Source organism: Cavia porcellus, unplaced genomic scaffold, assembly GCF_034190915.1.
Source record: "Cavia porcellus strain 051 isolate PalLab524CR breed Dunkin Hartley unplaced genomic scaffold, mCavPor4.1 scaffold_28, whole genome shotgun sequence".
Lineage (NCBI taxonomy): Eukaryota > Metazoa > Chordata > Mammalia > Rodentia > Caviidae > Cavia > Cavia porcellus.
Genome location: NW_026947511.1, coordinates 31,187,546 through 31,207,042, shown reverse-complemented (window position 1 = coordinate 31,207,042; position 19,497 = coordinate 31,187,546). Strand labels below are relative to the sequence as shown.

The 19,497-nt window shown below is 39.6% G+C and overlaps 1 protein-coding gene across 4 annotated transcripts in view; it reads left to right on the top strand.

The window, feature by feature from the left end:
* Positions 1–7,732: 7,732 nt before the first annotated feature.
* Anxa7 (annexin A7) overlaps positions 7,733–19,497 on the top strand; it is a 30,240-nt gene continuing 18,475 nt past the window's right edge. For 2 of the 4 annotated variants that reach the window (XM_003473789.4, XM_003473790.4), the window contains exons 1-4: positions 7,733–7,835; positions 15,499–15,553; positions 17,163–17,385; positions 17,948–18,052. In XM_003473789.4, coding sequence (XP_003473837.1) covers positions 15,500–15,553; positions 17,163–17,385; positions 17,948–18,052 — 382 coding nt within the window. In that variant the 5' untranslated portion in view covers positions 7,733–7,835; position 15,499. Of the gene's footprint in view, positions 7,836–15,498; positions 15,554–16,921; positions 17,014–17,162; positions 17,386–17,947; positions 18,053–19,497 lie in introns of those variants that run through there. The other 2 variants (XM_063239335.1, XM_063239336.1) reach the window with 2 other exon arrangements.

Below are 19,497 nucleotides of genomic sequence, written 5' to 3'. Positions count from 1 at the left end.
TCCAAATGTAGTATATCCATACAGTGAAGTATTAGCTATAAAATTAATGAAATATGACTCTGGAGAACATGGCGGACAGACAACAGCAACTACTGAACGCTCTCTAAAGGCTCGGCTCAGAGGCCAGGAATGATGCGGACTAAGGAGATACGAACCAGTAGAGATATGCTCTGCTGACTCAGGAACAAACTGGGCTGAGAGAATCCAACGTGGAATACAGTCCTGGCGCTAAAATAGGAACAGAAAAATCTCGGTGTGGAGGCTCGACTCCGCGCCATTGGAAACTGCGGTTTGGATTTCCCGCCACGCGGCGGCCGGCTACCTCCACAGCGGCTCAGCAAGGAGAGACGCGACCGCCGAGCTCGGGAACGGAGTCGGAAACGCGACGGACAGGAAGGAAGGCTGACTGGAGGCGAGGTGAGCGAGGAACTGACTCCCTACCGCAGTCTGACTCCAGCGGAGGATTTTCTGGGCGCGTGCAGTACTGTAAGAGCAGGACGCGGCGGCAACTGCAGCCGCACGGTTCCCTCTCGGACGGGATTGGTGAAAGGTGCCTGGCCGGAGGGACGCTGCTCGCGGACCCCCTAGGCTGGCCTAGCCCAGATCCCAGAGCCTGACGGTGGCCCGGAGGAGCGACCGACTTCCGCGTAGGCTGCCTCCTCCGCAACTCCCTGGGGCGCAGCGGTGAGCTGGAACAACTAGCCAGCGCAATTCGATCAAGCTGTAGCTGACAGGCAGGGAAGCCGGGCCTCCTGTGTAAGATTACATTTCATAAGGAACAGAAAATATGGGGAAGGGAAGCAACAAAAAAGGCTCCTCGACCCCCAATCCTGAGAATCAGGCAATAGTGGACACTGTACCAATATACATTAAGCGCCATTTAGAGAGCCTCGTAGACCAATTCAGGAATGAAGTTATCAATGACCTGAAGCTAGAAGTATGCAGAATAGTTAGAGAAATGCTAAGCACCACCCAGGAAAAAGCAGATGGTGGAGTGGAAGAACAGAAAAAGAGGGGAGAATTGCTTGATGAAGAAAACAGAGAAAGCATTGAGTATGTGAAGCAGGTGCAAAGGGACTATCAAGAAATCAAGAAGTCTACCCAAGACTGGCATAACAGCTTGAAAGAAACTAAGGACAGACTATCTGAATTGGAGGGCAGACTTGAAACATGGGAGAATGAAATGAAAAACTTCTTAAAAATAACAAAGAAACACACAGCAATAATACAAAGACAAGAAGATGATAAGAGGAGCCATAACTTAAGGATTAAGAACATAAAAGAAGAAGTAGGGACGCAAACAAGTGAACTACAAAAGCTACTCACAGAAATAATCCAGGAGAATTTTCCTAATTTAGCAAAAGGTAAAGATACTCAAATGTATGAGGCATACAGGACCCCAGCTACCTACAACCCTAACAGAGAAACACCCAGACATATAATAATAAAAATTCCAGAAATTCAATACAAGAACAGAATATTAAAAGCTGTAAGAGACAAGAAACAGATCACTTACAAGGGAAGACCCATCAAAATTACAGCAGATTTCTCTTCACAAACCATCAAATCACGAAGAGCATGGGGAGAAATAATTCAAGCTTTGAAAGATAATAATCTCCAGCCAAGATTGAGATATCCTGCACAACTGTCCCTGGAAATTGATGGAAAAACGAGGTGCTTCCAAGATAAAGAGGAACTGGGGGAATTTGCAACCACCAATTCAACCCTACAGAAAGTATTGCAGGATATTCTAAAAAAAGAAAAATACAAAGAACCCAGAAATAGGGGCGGGGAGGCCACAACGAATAGAGCAGAGAACAAAACGAAGAAGACAAACTGACAGCTACTGACAGAAAAAGAGCTCAACAGAAATGAGACAGAGAAGATTGGATGATAGGAACAGCTTTTTTTGGAGAAAATGACATCTTAATAGGTAATGCTGATTTAGTACCATCTTGTTTTGAAGTCTCATCTAGCTTTTGTTCTTCTGTCTCCAATGGTCTAAACAGGTTGTAGCTTATTGGATTTTGTTATGTACGATAGTATAAGAAAAAACCTTTTAAAGACAAGGAGATTATACAGAGACCATTGTTCATTTTCTGTTAGTCGATTCTAAATACTCTATAATGCTGTCATTCTCTTAAATGGATTTACATTGTTTTGATATATTTAATGCTACAGTATATGAAGTTGTACTCAAGGACTTCAGGGAGGGAGTCAATATGGTAACCATTTTTGGGTCAGGATTAGCTGGTGGTGAAACACTATTCTGCTTAAATGGTTATGTTTTGATCTGCCCTGTTTCGCTGTTATGCCCTCTTTTTTTCTCAATCTCCACTCCATTATTTACTTTTTTATTTTTATCCATTTAATTACAGGGAAAAATATAGCAGGATATAATATAGTAACCCACTTTGACTTTCTGTTATCTCGATTTGAAGCCCTGTATTACTCTCACCATCTTGTTTTTGACTGAGGTTCCTATATTCTGTTTTGCTGGATAGTATCAGGTTCGAAAGTTTAGGCATCAGCTGAGAAGATAATGAGATTCATTATAACGCCCATTCTCGTTGACTTTTATCTACTTTTGAAGACCTACAATATCTCCAATGTTTTGGTTTTGTCGGTTTTATTCTTTACGGTTTTGTTCAATTGTATTACAACTAATGATATAGGCAATTCTATTAGAAATAGCGGGAGGCATTATGGTAACCATTGTTGATCACCTTGTATTATGTTTTTTATATTATCTATTATGTCCACCCTTTTGACTTGACCGATTCTGTTCTGTTATGTCACATTTGGTTTTACTCTCTTCCAAAAAAGCAACAAGAACTGTGGGAGCAATGAAACCCAAAATGTGTAATAGTCACTGTACAAAAGAGAGGAAAAGAAAGTGCTCTAAACTATATAACTGCATGTATATTTAAAAGTATAAGATAGAAAATGATACCACAGAGTTTTATTGGATCATTGAACAGAACTGTTTGCAGTATCATTGTTGGAATGTCCACTCTACAAGCTTTAATTTTGTGACTTGAACAATTATTTCTAAGATGGCAATATGTAATCCATTAACTAGTGATTTCCTACTGCGCATTTTTTTATTCTGTAAACCTGTATAACTTGTACCCCTTCACTGTTTTTTTTTTCTTTCTTTTCTTTTCTCCTTAAATAAAAATTAAAAAAAAAAAAAGAAATAAAATTAATGAAATACAAATCATGCTACAATATAAATGAAGCTTGGCAGCACTTAAGTGAAAGAAACTGGTCATGAAAGACCATTGTATTAGGAGGCCAGGGACATAGGTCAGTGGCATAGAACCTGCCTGGCAAGTATACTGTCCTGAGTTTGATTCCCAGTTCCCCCACCACCACCAAAAGAAATTTCCCTTGAAAGACCATTGTATGAGTGCGTACAAGTCTCAGGACAGTGGACAGGATGGGGGTATTAGCAGTGGCTAAAAGGTCTGAGATTTGTTTGTGGAGTGTATAACCTAAAATCATGAAGATGGGTATACAGTTCCTTGAATATATTAAAAGTACTGATTTGTATGCTTGGAGGGCCGGGGGTTTAGCTCAGCGGCATAAGCACCTGCCTGGCAAATGCAAGGTCATGAGTTTGATCCCTGTACCAAAAAAAAGTGGCATGAATTGTATGCTTTACATGGATACATAATGAATCTGCTACAATTTATTTTGGAATGAGAATACTTTCAGGTGCTTGACATTGTGACTAGGAGATAGTCTGTGCTTAATAGTAGCTATTAAATACTACCACTTTGAAGTTTGCTGAGAAACATTGATTAGATTGCCCATAGTATGTAAGATGGCTTGGTCCTGAAAGAAAACCAGTCAGAACATATTGTCATAGTTTAGACAGTTGTTAATGCAACGTTAGCTAGAGTGATGTCAGTGAGCATGGAAAGGAAGGAATTTCTAATACAACAAGCTAAATAAATAGTGATACTTTATTAAAATAAATTTATGGGATTTTGCTACTGCTTATGGTGCATATGGAATGATAACTGATTAGAAGACAGAAACTGCAACATAACAGCTGGTAGAATTTTCCAACTTAGTAGAAAGTGTTGATACCATAGTATGGTAGTAGTGAACCTATAGCACATGTGTTGGTCTTAAGACAAAACTTATTATCTATAAGTTTTTTCCTAAATTGAAACCTTAGTATCAGGTTTAATTGCAGTGTTGGCACTTTGCAATAAATAGGTTTCAAGTTGCAGTCTGAGCACTTTTCTCTAAAAAATTCACCATCACTGTTGTAGTGCATAAAAGTTGAAATACCTAACATCATGCTGAGGATTCTAAAATGACTTCTTCCCAGTTTAATAGAAGGTTGATATAAGCAAGGACAATAGAAGTATTTTCAAAGGTTAATATATGCCAAAAATAAATAAATAAAGTTTTAAAAGGGCCTGGGGATTTAGCTGAGCACAAGTACCTGCCTGGCAAGCATGAGATCGTGAGTTAGGTCCCCAGTACCAAAAAAGCAAAAAGCAAAAGTTAACATTGCCATATCTGGTGGAACACACCTGTAATCCCAGCATTTGGGAGGCTGAGGCAGGAGGATCCCCTTGAGTTCAAGACCATCCTAGACTACATAGTGAAAACACACACAAAAAGACCCCATGAAAGTTAATGTATGAAGCAAACTACTAGTGACCCAAAACTACTATTGAAAGCCCTTTAGAATACCAGTATAGAAAACAAGTTGCTAGTTAACAGATAAAATAGCTTGGGCTTGGTGGGTCAGTTATTGAACACTTCCTACTAACTTTAGAAATATTCCTGTTTTAGTGGACCTTATGTGTTATTGGAGAGACAAACAGTAAATACAATTCAGATGCTTTCAACTGCAATAAGAAAAGTGGGGTAATGAGTAAGTCTATACCACCCAGTAGAAATGGAGATGCTGAAGACAGATCCTAGAGTGTTCAGAAAGTATCTCTGCGGTGCCACACAATGGAGTAAAATTTTAACTAAATTATGAGTAAAAGTAGTAAGAAGTGCAAAACTTTAAGAATCTTTGGTGTGCTTGGACACAAGGTCCATACATTTAGACAGAAACCCCATGTAACTAGAATTTCAGTCATTGAGAAAGGTATGAAAAGGAAAGAGATGAAGAGGTGGTATTCAAAGGCCAGATTATTCAGGGTATGATAGACTATGGTCAGGAGTTTGGACATTGTTTAGTTTTAGGGGAAATGTAATCAATAGGATGATAGGACCCAATTTATTTTTAGAAATACCACTCATCACTACTGATACTTGGGGCTAAGTAATTTTTTTTCCAGTTTCTTAAGCCAGGGTGTCACCTAAATAGTTCAAGATGTCCCTGAACTCACTGTGTAGCTCAGTCTGATATCTAACTCTCAGTGATCCTCTTGCCTCAGCCTCCTGAGTGCTAGGATTACAGCTGTGTGCCATCACACCAAGTAGTAATTCTTTGTTTTAGGGATTTTGGAGTTTGGTACTCAGTATCCCAGGTTGACCTTCAACTCATGGGAATCCTCCTGTCACAGCCTTCCAAGTACTAGAATTATAGGTGTGTGTCACCATACCTCACAGGATTTTGGATGTTTAATTAGTATCCTACAACCATTCATACTATTCCTGGTCTACCTGTTAGGTGCTGATAATCCACACTCCCCATTGTGACAATCCAAAATGTCTCCAGATATTGACAAGTGTCCTCCAAGGGACAGAGTACTGTTATCACTGTACAGAAAATGTGTAAACACCAGACTGACACAGTGGGATGTTCACATTATAAGCACAATGGCTCCTCTTTCACATAAACACTAACATGATGGCCTTCCAAGGTGTTGCGTGCTTGCTAAGTTTGAGGTTGAATAAAGGTTAATTTATTTTTTTTTAAGCCAGTCAAATTTAGCAGTGGGGTAAAGGTTAATTTAAATGCACATGTTTTCTTATTCCACTTTTAAATATGCCATGGTTGATGTCTATAATAAGTCCAGTTGGCTGCAAAAGAAGTCACTTCAGTCTACCCAAGGGAAGGCAAGGAGAAAGGAGGTCAAAAAAGATGGTGCTGTTGAGCTGAGTTTAAATGATGATTAATTGTTAAAAGGTGGGCAGTGCTTTCTGGACAGATCAAAAGGATTCTGATCCCTTTCTATCCCAGGAAAGAGAGAAGGAAACGAAATGGGAAAAAGAATGATAATGTCTGCACAGACTGTTGGATATTTGGGCCTACAGTTCAAGAAAGTGGAAATGAGGTTTGGGAAATAACCTTTTATGGTGATAATTAGGACAGAGGAAGTGGAGAGGGACAAGTTTCTCAGGTAACATTTAAAATCCTGGAGGTCCCTGCGACAGGCAGACAAATAGTATAAGATGGGGAATTAATGCTGCATAATTGTGTTGTGCAGTTATGTTTACCATTGTTAAATTGGGCAGAAATTTGTCACAAGTATTTTATCTTACCCTTGTTTGGGGGATAGGTATATCTTGTTCTCTTCACTAGATATCTTTGTCTACTCCTTTCCACCTCTTATTTTTTCTAAGTTTCCAGATGATGGTCTTGGACTGGAGACTCCACTGTGAGAACCACTGACTGGTTTTTTTCTTTGAGCTACCAACTCCTTAGTGAGTTTAAGATACTGGTCTGAGCTCTTTTTTTTTTTTTTTTTTTTTTTTTTTAAATCGGTACCGGGGATCGAATTCGCGACTGCCTACTTGCAAGGCAGGTGCTTATGCCGCTGAGCTAAATCCCCTGTCCCCGGTCTGAGCTCTTGTAATTGTCTCTATGTAACGCTAGTGTTTTGTACTCTTGAAGAGGCTACAGTCATCTACCAACTGCTTTCTGAAGTGGCTGTGATGAGTACATCTTCAGTTCTGACTCAGGAAATCCCAATGAATTTTAATTTTACAGAAGGCTAATGAACGCCTAAACAGAGGTGGAGAGGCTGCACCAGTCTCCCATTCCCAACCCCTCTGTGCCGCGCCCTTTACCGAAGGGGCTTCCGGGATGCCGTAACAAACCAAAAGGAAGACTGCACCAAGGAGATAAGAAAGCAGCATTTAATGTTTACACCAGCAGACTGTTGGATCTTCTTCACGCCAGTGGACTGTTGCGGTACAGTTCCTCAAAGGCAACAGCATTGAATTAACAGAAGAGCTTAAGTTTATATAGAATTTAGAAGTGAGAGGTACAAAGCAAGTGACAAAACCTTACATAATTGGTTATATGCACTGAGCCATATATTGACAGGCAGATTAGTCTTTAACTTTTGTTGAAACAAAGGAATTGCTTATAATATAGAAACTCTGGGAACAAGCCGGGGCGAGGGGAGGCTTACAGAGTGAGCATAGTTAAAGGTATTACCACAATATAGGAACCTTCTGGGGAGGGGAGGGCCCTTGAATTAGCCCAGGTGCCTAAAGGTTTAGTCATTCTCAGAGCTCATCAGAGATATGCAGCGGGGCTATAGATACCATCAAGGTCAAGTGAAACAGCAGAACATAAATTTGTAATCGTGAAATATCTACAAGTTTGCGATTTTATAAATGTGCTCTTACATCGTAATTGTGCCTCAACACCCCCAGCACAGATGTCCTGTAACTTCTTAGTAACTTAAAAGAACACAGGGATTGAAAAGGGTTCTTTGGAACCGAGAAACAAGTTAAAACCTGCCCAGCCACCTGAGCGGCGCGCCTTTCTCAGCAAGCCGAGGGGCGGGGCGGGGCGGGGCGGAGCGTGAGGCCCCGCCCCCCGCGGCCCCGGGCGTTCCCGCCCTGCCCAGGCTCCATATTGTGGGCCCGCAGTTTGGGCTGTGGTGCGACTCGGGAGTCAGGTGAGCAATGGCGCGCGCTCTCCTAGTTTCACCCTGTATCTGCTCGATTTCTTGCCCCAAGGCCGCCGCGGTCTCCTTTCGTGTATCCGGCGCCAGGGCGCGGCAGACGCGCCCTCGGGGATTCCGGGTGGCTGCTGCCCGGTGGGGCTGTGGGGCTGGGTGCGTCGGGGTGGGAGGACGGGGACTACTGTTGTGCTGTGTGCCACTTGGCGGCGCGAGGATCCCAGGGAGCCGTGACGTCCCGTCAGTGGACCACAGGTGGAGGGGCTGAGGCCAGAGGGTGCCCCTGCTGAAGCCAACTCGAGCGAGGCTGGGTGCAGTGAGCCGGTGACGAGACCTTCTGGTGACACAGCAAATTTAGGGCAACTTGGGAAATTCGTACCGTGCGTAGTGCGCGTTAGGACAGAAGTTACAAGCCTCAGGTTGTACGCTGGCTCAGGTTAACAAATTCTTGGAAATGATTCTAGCAAGTAGCTTTCCAGGTTTGATTCCCGTTTCCGGACCACCAGCAGCCCATCCTGTGCGAACACTTCTCTAGAGAAACCAGGTGCTGAGGGAAATGGCAGATGACCAACATAAAGGGCCCGAAATGGAAGGAAGACGCCTTATCTTCCTATTTTACACTTTCTAATTGCTGCCAGTTGGTACCTGATAACGTTATCTGTCTTAATTACATCCTGAGTGTGATGAGCTAACTCTAAGCCAAGGAAGGCGTTTCAAACACTAGACCCGCAGGTAGAAGAGAGAATTCTGACTACTACCACTTTAAGCTTGCTTTCAGTCCTCAGGGATAGATAGCTGCCTACTTGGCCAAGCAGAGGACTAGCTATGCTCCCACTTACTTTATTCAATTATTGATTTAAATGGTCCGTCCTGACCCAGAGGCTGGTTTTGGAAAATTCTATCTGCTGTTGCCTAACTTTAGTCACTCTTCCTGGTTTGGTTTTTCCCCTCTTTCACAAATGTACAACAGTGCTTGTGTTCCTGGGTTTCACACCATGTGAGACCCACCCGTTTACAAGCTGACTCACTGGGTGGAGATGATTTGGTCTTTTTTTTTTTTTTTTTTGGTACGGGGATCAAACTCAACGACTTTCCACTTGCTAGGCAAGTGCTTATGCTGCTGAGCTAAATCTCCAGCCTAGTGGCAATGATTTGGAAAGCCATCTGGTTTGCTCTAAGCCAATGTAAGGGAAGTTGAGTAATGTGTTGAGTCACTCGGAGTTTGTTTAGCTTTTACAAAAAATTTAAAATCTACCTGACTACTTGATACATCACTACATGATATATGCAGTTTTTGTTTTCGTTTGGGGATGTTGGAACTGAGCCTGCGGCTTGCACTTGCTACACAAGAACTAGATCTCCAGGCCTTCTAATTTTAATTTTAATTTTTCCTCTGGTACTTGGAATCAAACTTATCACCTTGCACTTGCCAGGTAGGTGTTTGTGCTGCTGAGCTATATCCCTGGCCCTTATTTTCAATTTTGAAACAGTATCTCACTAAGTTGCCCAGGCTGGTCTTGGACTTGGTGTCATCCTGTCTCAGACTCCCAAATAATGTAGTTGGGTTTAAAAGGACTAAATGGACATTGAAAAGTAAGTTTTTAGCGAGGCATGGTGGTATACACCTATAATCCTAGCACTTGGGAGACTGCGACAGGAAGATTGAAAGAGTTTGAGGCCAGCCTGAACTACCATAGCAAGATTCAAAAACAGCATGAAAAAATTTCCGTCCAATTCCTGACCTCTTCTCCCAGGAGGCAGCCACTGTTTTCTCCTTCCTTGTATGTCTTTTCAGGAATATTCTATACATATACAAGAAAATAAGTGTAATTTTTACATATATAATTGCAAACTACCTATGTAGTTTCTCATATTGCTATTAAAAATAAATATGTGTGGAGATGGTTTCATATATTGTTTGGAAAAAACGACTTACCTCAACAGAAGTGAAGAGGTGTTGGTAGTGTAACCCCAGATACTCCAGAGGCTGAGGCTAGTGAAAGCAACTTCACCATCAGCTAGAGCAATTTAATGAAACCCTGCCTCAGAATTAAGAAAAAGAGCTGGAGATGTATCTTAGTGGTAGAGCACTTGCCTAGGACCCACAAGGACCCTGAGATCTCCTGCCTGTTCCACTGAGCCATACCTCCAGCCCTTTGTTTGGGTTCTTAATTTATGGCTGTACTGGGGAGAAGTACTAAAACATATATCATAAAATAAAGTGAATTAGATGGTAGCTGTAGAAATGCCAAAATATTCTGATACCAACGTAGGATTCAGAATTGTACCGTCAACATCATCTGGAAGTTTTGTTAGATATGGGCATGGTGGGGCACACTTGTGATCCTAGCCACTCAGGAGGTTGAGGCAGAAGGATGGCAAGTTCAAGCCCAGCCTAAGTAATATAGTCACTTAGCAGGACCCTGCCTCAATTCAAAAGGTCTGGAGATGCAGGTCATTTTGCAGGTCTTGGAAAATTCAATTCCCAGTATTCCCCACAACCCCAAATCTCAGTCCCTGTTATGGTTTGTGTCTCGATGTTTCCCCAGAGCATTGTGTAGCCATGGGCGCAGGCTTCTAGAGTTTGTGATTTAGTTCAGTGCTGAGATTGTGGGTGTGAGTGCTACCCCACCCTAGGATGGGTAGGCTAGGTAAAATATAAGAGACAGAGTCTTCTTGTGCTCCTCCCTTTTTGCTCTTGTTTTTGCTGTTTTCTGTTGCCATGAACTGTTGCCCTCTGCCATGCCACCATGCCTTTAGCCCAGGGAATTATGGACTTAAACCTCCACAAACCGTGAGCTACGGAAACCTTTCCTTCCTTAATTTTGGGCATCAGGTATTTTGTCTCAGCAACAAGAGAAAAGAAACCAAGATAGTCCCTATCCTAGAACTCCTAAATCAGAGCCTACTCTATCAAAATCTTCAGGTGATTCATATGTTTATTAAAATGTAAGAAACATTGTTTTTGTTCACTACATTGTTGAAAGAAATGAAAAATGTGAACTAAAGAAATCAGGAGGGATAAATGATCTGTTTTACCGGCCAAGTGAATCAGTAATAAAAGCATGTTGAGTAGTTTCATATAAGGATTTAGTCATTGGTAAGAGATTAACTGACTAGCTTTCTATTTCTGTGATGATACATGTGCAGAAAACAGAGGGGAAAAGATTTATTTTGGCTCATGGTTTCAAAGCTTGGCCCTGTTGCTGTGAGACTGCGAAGAGACAATGTCATGGCAGAAGACTGAAAGAAGCTGCTTACCTAACAACAACTAAGAAGCAGAGTAAGAGCCAGGTGGAAGGAGCTAGGGACAAGACATACCCTTTAAAGGTAGATCCCCAGAACCTATTTCCTCCAGCTGGTTTTGCTTTCTTATAGCCCATTCCACTCTGAACTCCTCTATCAGTGGCTCATCCGTTGATAGGGTCAGCATCCTTCTGATCAGTCACCTCTCAGTGGTCTGATGCATTGTTAAATGCCCTTAACATATGAATCTTTGGAGGATACTACATATTTAAACCATCTCATTGGAGTGAGCACTAAGGAGACCTGAATGTCAAGCCAGTGAATTTTTATTTTAGATCTGATGGTGGTTGTTGAGGCCTTTTAGACTGAAGAGTAATTTCCTGAAAGAATAGCATTTTAGAATAGGTCAACTAGTGTCAGTGCAAGGGAGAATTGGGAAGGTGAGACAGTATAAGCAAGAATATAAATGGAAAAGTAATTTTAGTAAGACTGAATTTGCTTTCTAAAGAGTGTGATTTAAAAAACCTGGTCTACAGATACAGCCATTCCAACAGAAAGGAAGAATAGAAAGGCATTTCAAAGAAAGAATAGAAAAATACTGGATTACCGGGGCTGGAGGTTTAGCTCAGCAACATAAGCACCTGCCTTGCAAGCAGGCGGTCGTGAGTTCAATCCCCGGTACCGATAAAAATGAAAAAGAGAGGAAAAAAAAAAAATACTGGATTACCTACTGTACTGGAATATTAGGTAATTTAAGCAGTGATACTGTTGGCAGATAAGGGAAATTAAGCATGGTCTAGTAGATGAGTATTTAATTCCACTAAATAATGAGTATTTAATTCCACACTAATACTAAAGACATCCATACTGGCAGCTTTTTAAAGAAATTGTACTGGGGATCAAACCCAGGGCCTCACACATGCTAAGTACATGTTTTAACACTGAGCTATATCCTCAGCCAAGAAAAAGTTTTACCTAATTCTAAAATAAAACTAGATAAAATTTTTTTAAAAATAATCCTTAAAAATCAAAATAAGGTGAAATAAATGAATCAAATACATATCAAATTGACCACAAACTACACAGAAATGTTTTGAAAACACACTTAATTTGACCATGCATTTATAGTAGGAGATCCCTAAGAACATGAAAAATTGCAGGAAGAAACAACATTGTTTTGTGTAAGCATGTTGTTAGTAGTAATATAGACATTTACATTAATTTCCTGTGTCTGCTGCAAGAAATTATCACAATTTTTTAAATCACAAATTTGATAGTTTCAAACAATAGCATAATTCTGGAGGTCAGAAGCCCAAAATCAGTATCACTAGTTGAAGTTGAGGTGTTGACAGGGCTCCCCTGCAGACTTGAGGGGAAACTGTTTCTTGCCCCTTCTAGTTTCTGGTGACTGTCAGCCTTCCTCAATTTGTGGCTAACCCTATGTTACTCTAGCCTTTGTGTCTGGTCACATTGACTTTTCTGGTCACATTGACTTTTCTCCCAGGTGTGTGCATACTCTCATCTGCCTGTCATGAAGGTAATTGCATATACAGTCCACCTGAACAAGTTAGGATACCTTCTCCAGCTCAAGATCCTTTATTAAGTTGTCACCCCCACCCCCACCCCTACCCCCAGGTTAGGTAATATAATACCAGTTCCAGGGATTAGGGTATAGAAATCTTTTGGAGTCTGTTACTCAGTTTACTATAAACAGTGTCATTTTCATTATTCTGAAACTCAACTAGTCAGATAAAGCAGATTATGTTAATGTTATTAGGAAACAAGAATTTCCATGTAGGGGCTGGGGATTTAGCTCAGCAGGACAAGTGCCTGCCTGGCATGCTGGAAGTCATGAATTTGATCCCCAGTACCAAAAAAAAAGAAAAGAATTTTCATGTAGGTCAAAATATACACAAATATAACATTTTTACATATCTGTAATCCCAGCACTCAGGAGACTGAAGCCAAACCAAAAAGAAAAAATTAAACGAGTTGGAAATAGTAATATGAATGTTTTCTCTTTTAAAAACAAGTATTATCACCCTGGTCCCACTGAAAAGACCTAGAAAATAATAATCAGTGAGCACCTCTAGTATCCAGGTTGTAATTTCTAAACATCTACCACTAGTCTTTTTCTGTTTTTTTTTTGTTTTTTTTTTAAGAAAGGAGACTGATTGCAGCCTGGGTTAAAAAAAGAGAAATTACAAGATCTGGAATGTCTTGTCACATAAAATGGCAAGAAAGGCTGGAAATGGTGTTCAGTGGTATAGTACTTGCCTAACATAGATAAAGCCCCAGGTCACTGCCCAATACTAGGGGAAAAGACGCAGAGAACCAAAGATTTCTAAGATTGTGTCAGAACAATAACCACTATGAAGAGGTTCCTTCTAGCCAAAAATGGGATAAATTAAGAATTAGTAATAATAACTACGAAGGACTGAAATATATTAAATGTTTAAATCTGTGAATTCATATTGATACTTTAAAAAGTTACTGCTCATTTTTGCATGGAGGAAACTCATTATTTTAAAAAGTGGTTTTAAAAAGAAAAATCACGCATCTTACTGTTCCTATATAGACTGCTTCAGAAAAACTAGTTGATAAATAGAACTTTCCTCAAGGAGTAGTCCAGATAATAAAGAAGAAAAAATGATAGAATTAGATCTAGGTGTTGATTATCAGTTACAAAGAAGTCAGTCATAGTGTGTTTTCTGATGGAAGTAGACAAAATGTTTGTTGATATTCTGAAGTTAACCTTCATTTTACCAGGTTTTCAAGATCTGGTACATTGGTGACCACTGTTAAGGAACTACCAGTGAATTTCAATTGTTAAAATCCTGACAGTTGGAAGATTTCATGACAAACTGCCTTTAGCAAATAAGCAACAAGGAAAAACATAGGAGAGGCTTATATCAAAAGAGACTTAGGACATCTATCACCTGATTAGGATAAATGGACCTTATTTATATACTGATTTTAATAACTAAAAAATTTTTGAAACAATTGGGGGAAAAGGAAATACTGAATATTTGATATTATGGAATTGTTAAAATTTTAAATGTGGCTGAGTTTTTTGTTTAACTGAAAAGGTATTGAAATCCTTATGAGTTTTTGATGTGAGTCCTGAGGTTTTGTTTTAAAATAATCTAATGAGCATAGTGATTGGAGGTAGGATTGACTTGATAATTGGGAAAACTGACCTTGTAGGTCAGAACTCTTAGAGTTTCAGTAATGACATGCATTTCTACCTGATACTGTTGTTTTCTCCTTTTGAATATATTTGAAATTTTCTGTAATAAGTTAAAACAGTGCAAAACAAAAAGTAAAAACATTTAAAAAGATAATTGGAACTTTTAGGCTAACTCATTAATGATATTAAATAATTGCTAATTGCAGGCATAATAATGACATGGTTATATTTTTTAAACAACCTGGGTAATTATTTAACAAGTAATCATGTTTTTAGAGCAATATACTAATATATATATGTATATGTATATGTATAAATAGGCCAAATTGATAGTGTCTGAGAATTACTTAAAATAATCAAGTGGTAGGTAAGAATAAGAGATATGGTCATGAATTAGTAAATATTGCAGCTGAGAGATATCCATGCAGTTTATCTTTGCTATTGAAGAGTTTGAAATTTTCTATAACTAGAAGTTAAAAGAAAGTCAGTTTAATCCAATATGTGTTACTCCAGAATTTAATTTTTGTGTTTTGTCTTGTGTTGTTTTTGAGGTAGATCTGGAACTCAGGGGCTCAAGGATCCTGTGCCTTGGCCTCCTGAGCAGCTCAGATTATAAGGTCCAAACCTGGCTCAGACCGTTAACTCTGAATCTTAGTATCATCATTTCCCATACTGGGGTGATTTCTCCATTTAGGGGAATTTTTATGGCTCCTAGAAAACATTTTTTATTTAAATAATTATATTTTTATTTTATTGTTACCTTCAGTTTGTGTCAGGAAAACTATTCCAAGCCTTCCGTTCCTGAAAGTGATAGGAGGAGTATTTCTTAAATGGATTAAGGTAAAAATTAGTTGGTCTAAAACTATTCCATAAATAAAATACTAGTAGCCAGGGGTTTAACTGAGTGGCACAAGCACCTGCCAGGCAGGCGCGAGGTTGTGAGTTCAATCCTCAGTTCCAAAAAATAAAAGACTAGTAGATTCAGATATGACAAAAACTGCATGGTATGAGAATGAAAATGGAATCTTTACTGTGTTATGCTGGTATATATTGGTAAATAGGGTGAAATGAAACATTTTATGTGTTATATATACCTCTAATACCTACTTTTTAATGCCTACCACAAAACTGCATATGTATGTGATTGTATGTTTATCTGCATATCTTCAAAGACTGTAAGACTGTTAAGAAATTACAGAGGACTTTTTTTTAAAATTATTTCAGAATGTCATACCCAGGCTATCCTTCCACAGGCTACCCACCTTTCCCTGGATATCCTGTAAGTATTGCCACTTCAAATGCAAAAATAACTCAGAACCTTGAAACTAGTATCCCATAGCAGATGCTCAGGACAGATTGCGAGAGCGGCGGTCATAAATCAAGTGCCCCGAGGCACTGAGAAGAATTCGTGAGTGAAGTCAGGTGTCCATCTATAGAAAGTAGACTGCGCTCACTTCTAGCCGATGACCACACAGAGAGGCAGACCAGTATTGCTGCTATTCTAGTACTTCAAGTAAAGTCAAAAACCTTAATTTTATGTGAAATTGTCCAAAGTGTTAAAGTTCAAATCAATTTTTAAAAATGTTAACTGCTGGGCCAGGGCGTTAGCTCAGTGGCACAAGCACCTGCCTGGTAAGCATGAGGTCATGAGTTCAATTGTCGATACCAAAAAAAATAAAGATAAAAAGAAAGCAAGTTAATTGTTGTACAATATAAGCCAATAAAACAAGTACGTAAGGTAGACCTATCATGAATCACTTTCTTATTTTTGTGTCAAAGTTTTAAGTAAGAAGAGCTTACTCATATAAATTGTAGTGAATTAGAGGGCCCTGGGCTTGATAGTTATACTGTTCTGAGCACTAAACACTTAGTTAAAACAAAACTAAGAATTATGCATTTCAGTTTTATGATTTTATCAGGTTGTTACCTAATCCTGGGAGACTATAGAGAGCAGCCTACATATGTGAATGATAATATACCTACTCTTCTATAAAAGGAATATGTAGCTCTCTTTATGAGTATGTTTCCAGTCCTCTCTTCAGTAAACTGGGCTCTGGCGATCCTTTCTGTTAGGCCAGTTGCTAAAATATACAATCCTCATGCTGGACAGGTATGATGGCACATACCTGTAATCCCAGGTCCCAGGAGCCTGAGGCAGGAGGATTGTTTTGAGTTTGAGACCAACATGGGCTACAAAGTGAGCTCAAGGCCAACCTGACCTACATAGTAAGACCCTGTCTCAAAAAGACAAAAATAAATAATACAATCCCCAAATGTACATGACTTAATACAATAAAAACTAACTTCTTGCTTGCTTTAGTTTCCTGGAGGTTAGCGGCAGGATGGGAGGTGATTGGGTGGGTGTGAGAGCCTTATTTCTTACAGTGTTTTAGTTCCCACTCTGAAAAACTGGTATATTGATCAGGCCATCCAGTAGCATTTCAGAGTCCACTGCTGGATCCTCTGCATCTGGCTGGCAGATAAAGGAAGAGGGGGAGCACGGAGAATTGGACACCGACTTTTAGAGGCAGCCTAGAAGTGCTGTACATTTCTGTCTACATTCTCTCACCAGTATTCACTGGTCTAGGAAACATAGTGTAGTATTGTGGCTGAAGAGAAAGAGTCTGATTTTGTTTTTTTTCCTTAGAGACAACTGCTTACTATATTACCCAAGATGGTTTTGACCACCTGAGTCCCAGGAATCCTCCTGCCTCAGCCTCCTGAGTGCTGGGATTACAGGTGTACACTACAATACCCTATTGAAATTTATAAAAAGTAAAAAAAAAAAAAAATGGAGAGACCTCTATAGTAATTTTTATTGCTTTTTAAAAGATTTGTCATATTTCGCTATGATTATGTTTAACTAAAAATTTTTCTGATTTTTCTAGCCTGCAGGTCAGGAGTCATCTTTCCCCCCTCCTGGTCAGTATCCTTATCCTAGTGGTTTTCCTCCAATGGGAGGAGGTGTCTACCCCCCAGCACCCAGTGGCGGCTACCCAGGAGCTGGAGGCTACCCTGCACCTGGAGGCTATCCAGCCCCTGGAGGCTATCCGGCCCCTGGAAGCTGTCCTGGTGCCCCGCAGCCAGGAGGAGCTCCAGCCTACCCTGGAGGTAAGTTAGGGCTTATGAAATTAGTAGTAGTGGATTTGCTGGAGTACTTGTTTTTTCTCTCCTTTGTCCTCTTCTTGTTTTTTTGGTAAGAGGTCAAGAGTCACTGTTAGCTCTAACTGTGAATATTAAGGACAATATTAAGGATGGGAAGATAGAAGGATATAGGCTGTTGGAAGTGCTGAAAGCTGGGAGTAATCTAGAAAATTCTGACGTGAAGGGAACTAGAATAAATTTCATGTAACGAAGGTCCCATATGTGACCCTTTGAGTATTTGTAGTCCTAAGAACTGATGAAGGCACTTTAGTTAGCATGACTGTGGCCAGCTTATCTGACGGTTAAAAAAGCAAAATCTTAGCAGTTTATCTTATAATGAAGAAGAATGGTAGTAAAATTTTTAAATTTATTTTTTACTGTGGGAGGACTTACAAGAAGTTGAAATATAGACAAGCCTGCTACTGTGGCATTTTCTCACCTGGTTGTGGTAGACATTTTTCTGAAGTTTGCTCTACAAGCATGAGAATTTTTCACTATACTTTATTGGACTGTTCTTTCATTCCTCCAGGCCAAGGATTTGGAGCCCCACCAGGTGGATCGGGTTTTTCTGGCTATCCCCAGCCACCCGCACAGACTTATGGTGGTGCTGGTCCTCCTCAGTTCCCAGTACCTGGTAGGTACTAGCTGCCCAGAGAGAAATGCTGTCATACAGTGCTGTGCAATTTTCAGCTGCTGTGGAGAGAAGTTAGGTTTATATTTGTGTTTATCTTCTGTGAACACTCGTATTTTTCTGTAAATTTATTTTATTTCTGTATATGTTTTGAGACACATCTCACTGTGTAATTCAGGCTGGCATTAAGTTCACTATGTGTCTCAGGCTGGCCTTGAAACTCAAAATCCTCCTTTTCAGCCTCTTCAGGTGCTGTGATAACAAGCATGCACCACCATGCCTAGCTGTAAATAATTTTAAATACATGGTCTCATTAAATATATTAACTAGATGGAAGAGCTTAAAGAAATGGAGACAAAGGAGCTGGGGATTTAGCTCAGCAGCATAAGCGCCTGCCTTGCAAGCAGGCAGTCATGAGTTTGATCCCCGGGACTGATAAAAAGGAAAAAGACCAAAAATAAAAAAAAAAAGAAAAAAGAAATGGAGACAAGGAGCCACTTTTTCTGTTAGAAGATCTGTTTTGGAACTGGGAATTTAGCTCCCAGTAGCATAAGTACCTGTCTGGAAAACACAAGGTCATGAGTTTGATCCCTAGTACCCCCTCCCCCAAAAAATCTGTTCCAAGGCCAAAAAAAGTAAATCCTTGTCTGACATTTAAATCTTAAAAAAGAAAATGTTAAATATTAATAATCTGAGCTCTCCAGCTTCTTTCTTTTGAGAGACTGACTTTTTTTTTTTAATTTTATTTAAGGAGAAAAAGAAAAAAACAGAAAAAGGGTACAAATAATACAAAATTTAAAAAATAAACAGTAAGAAATCACTAGTTAATAGATTACATATTCTCATCTTAGAAATAATTGTTCAAGTTACAAAATTAGAGCATATAAAGTGGACTTTCAAACAGTGAGATTGCAAACAGTTTTGTTCAATAATCCAACAAAACTCAGTAATATGGTTATCTATCTTATACTCTTAAACATAAATGCAGTTATAACCTTTGGAGCACTTTCTTTTCTTTTGTACAATGACAATTACACATTTTGGGTTTTATTACTCCCACAGTTCTTATTACTTCTTTTGAAGAGAGTAAAACGAAATGCAACATATCAGAACAGAGTCAGTCAAATCAAAAAGATGGACATAATAGATAATGTAAAAACAAAATACTAGGTGATCGATGGTTACTGTACTGCCTCTTGCTATCTTAAGAATTGCCTATATCATCAGTTATAATAAAATTGAACAAAGCAGTAAAGAATAAAACCAAAACATTGGAGACATTACAGGACTTTAAAAGAAGATAATAGTCAACCAGAATGGGCATCATAATGAATCTTGTCTTCACAGTTGTTGCCTATACTTTCGAACTTGGTACTATCAAGCTAAGCAGAAGTGGGGAAAATCAGTCAAAACAAGATGGAGAGGGCAATACAGGGTTTCAAATCAAG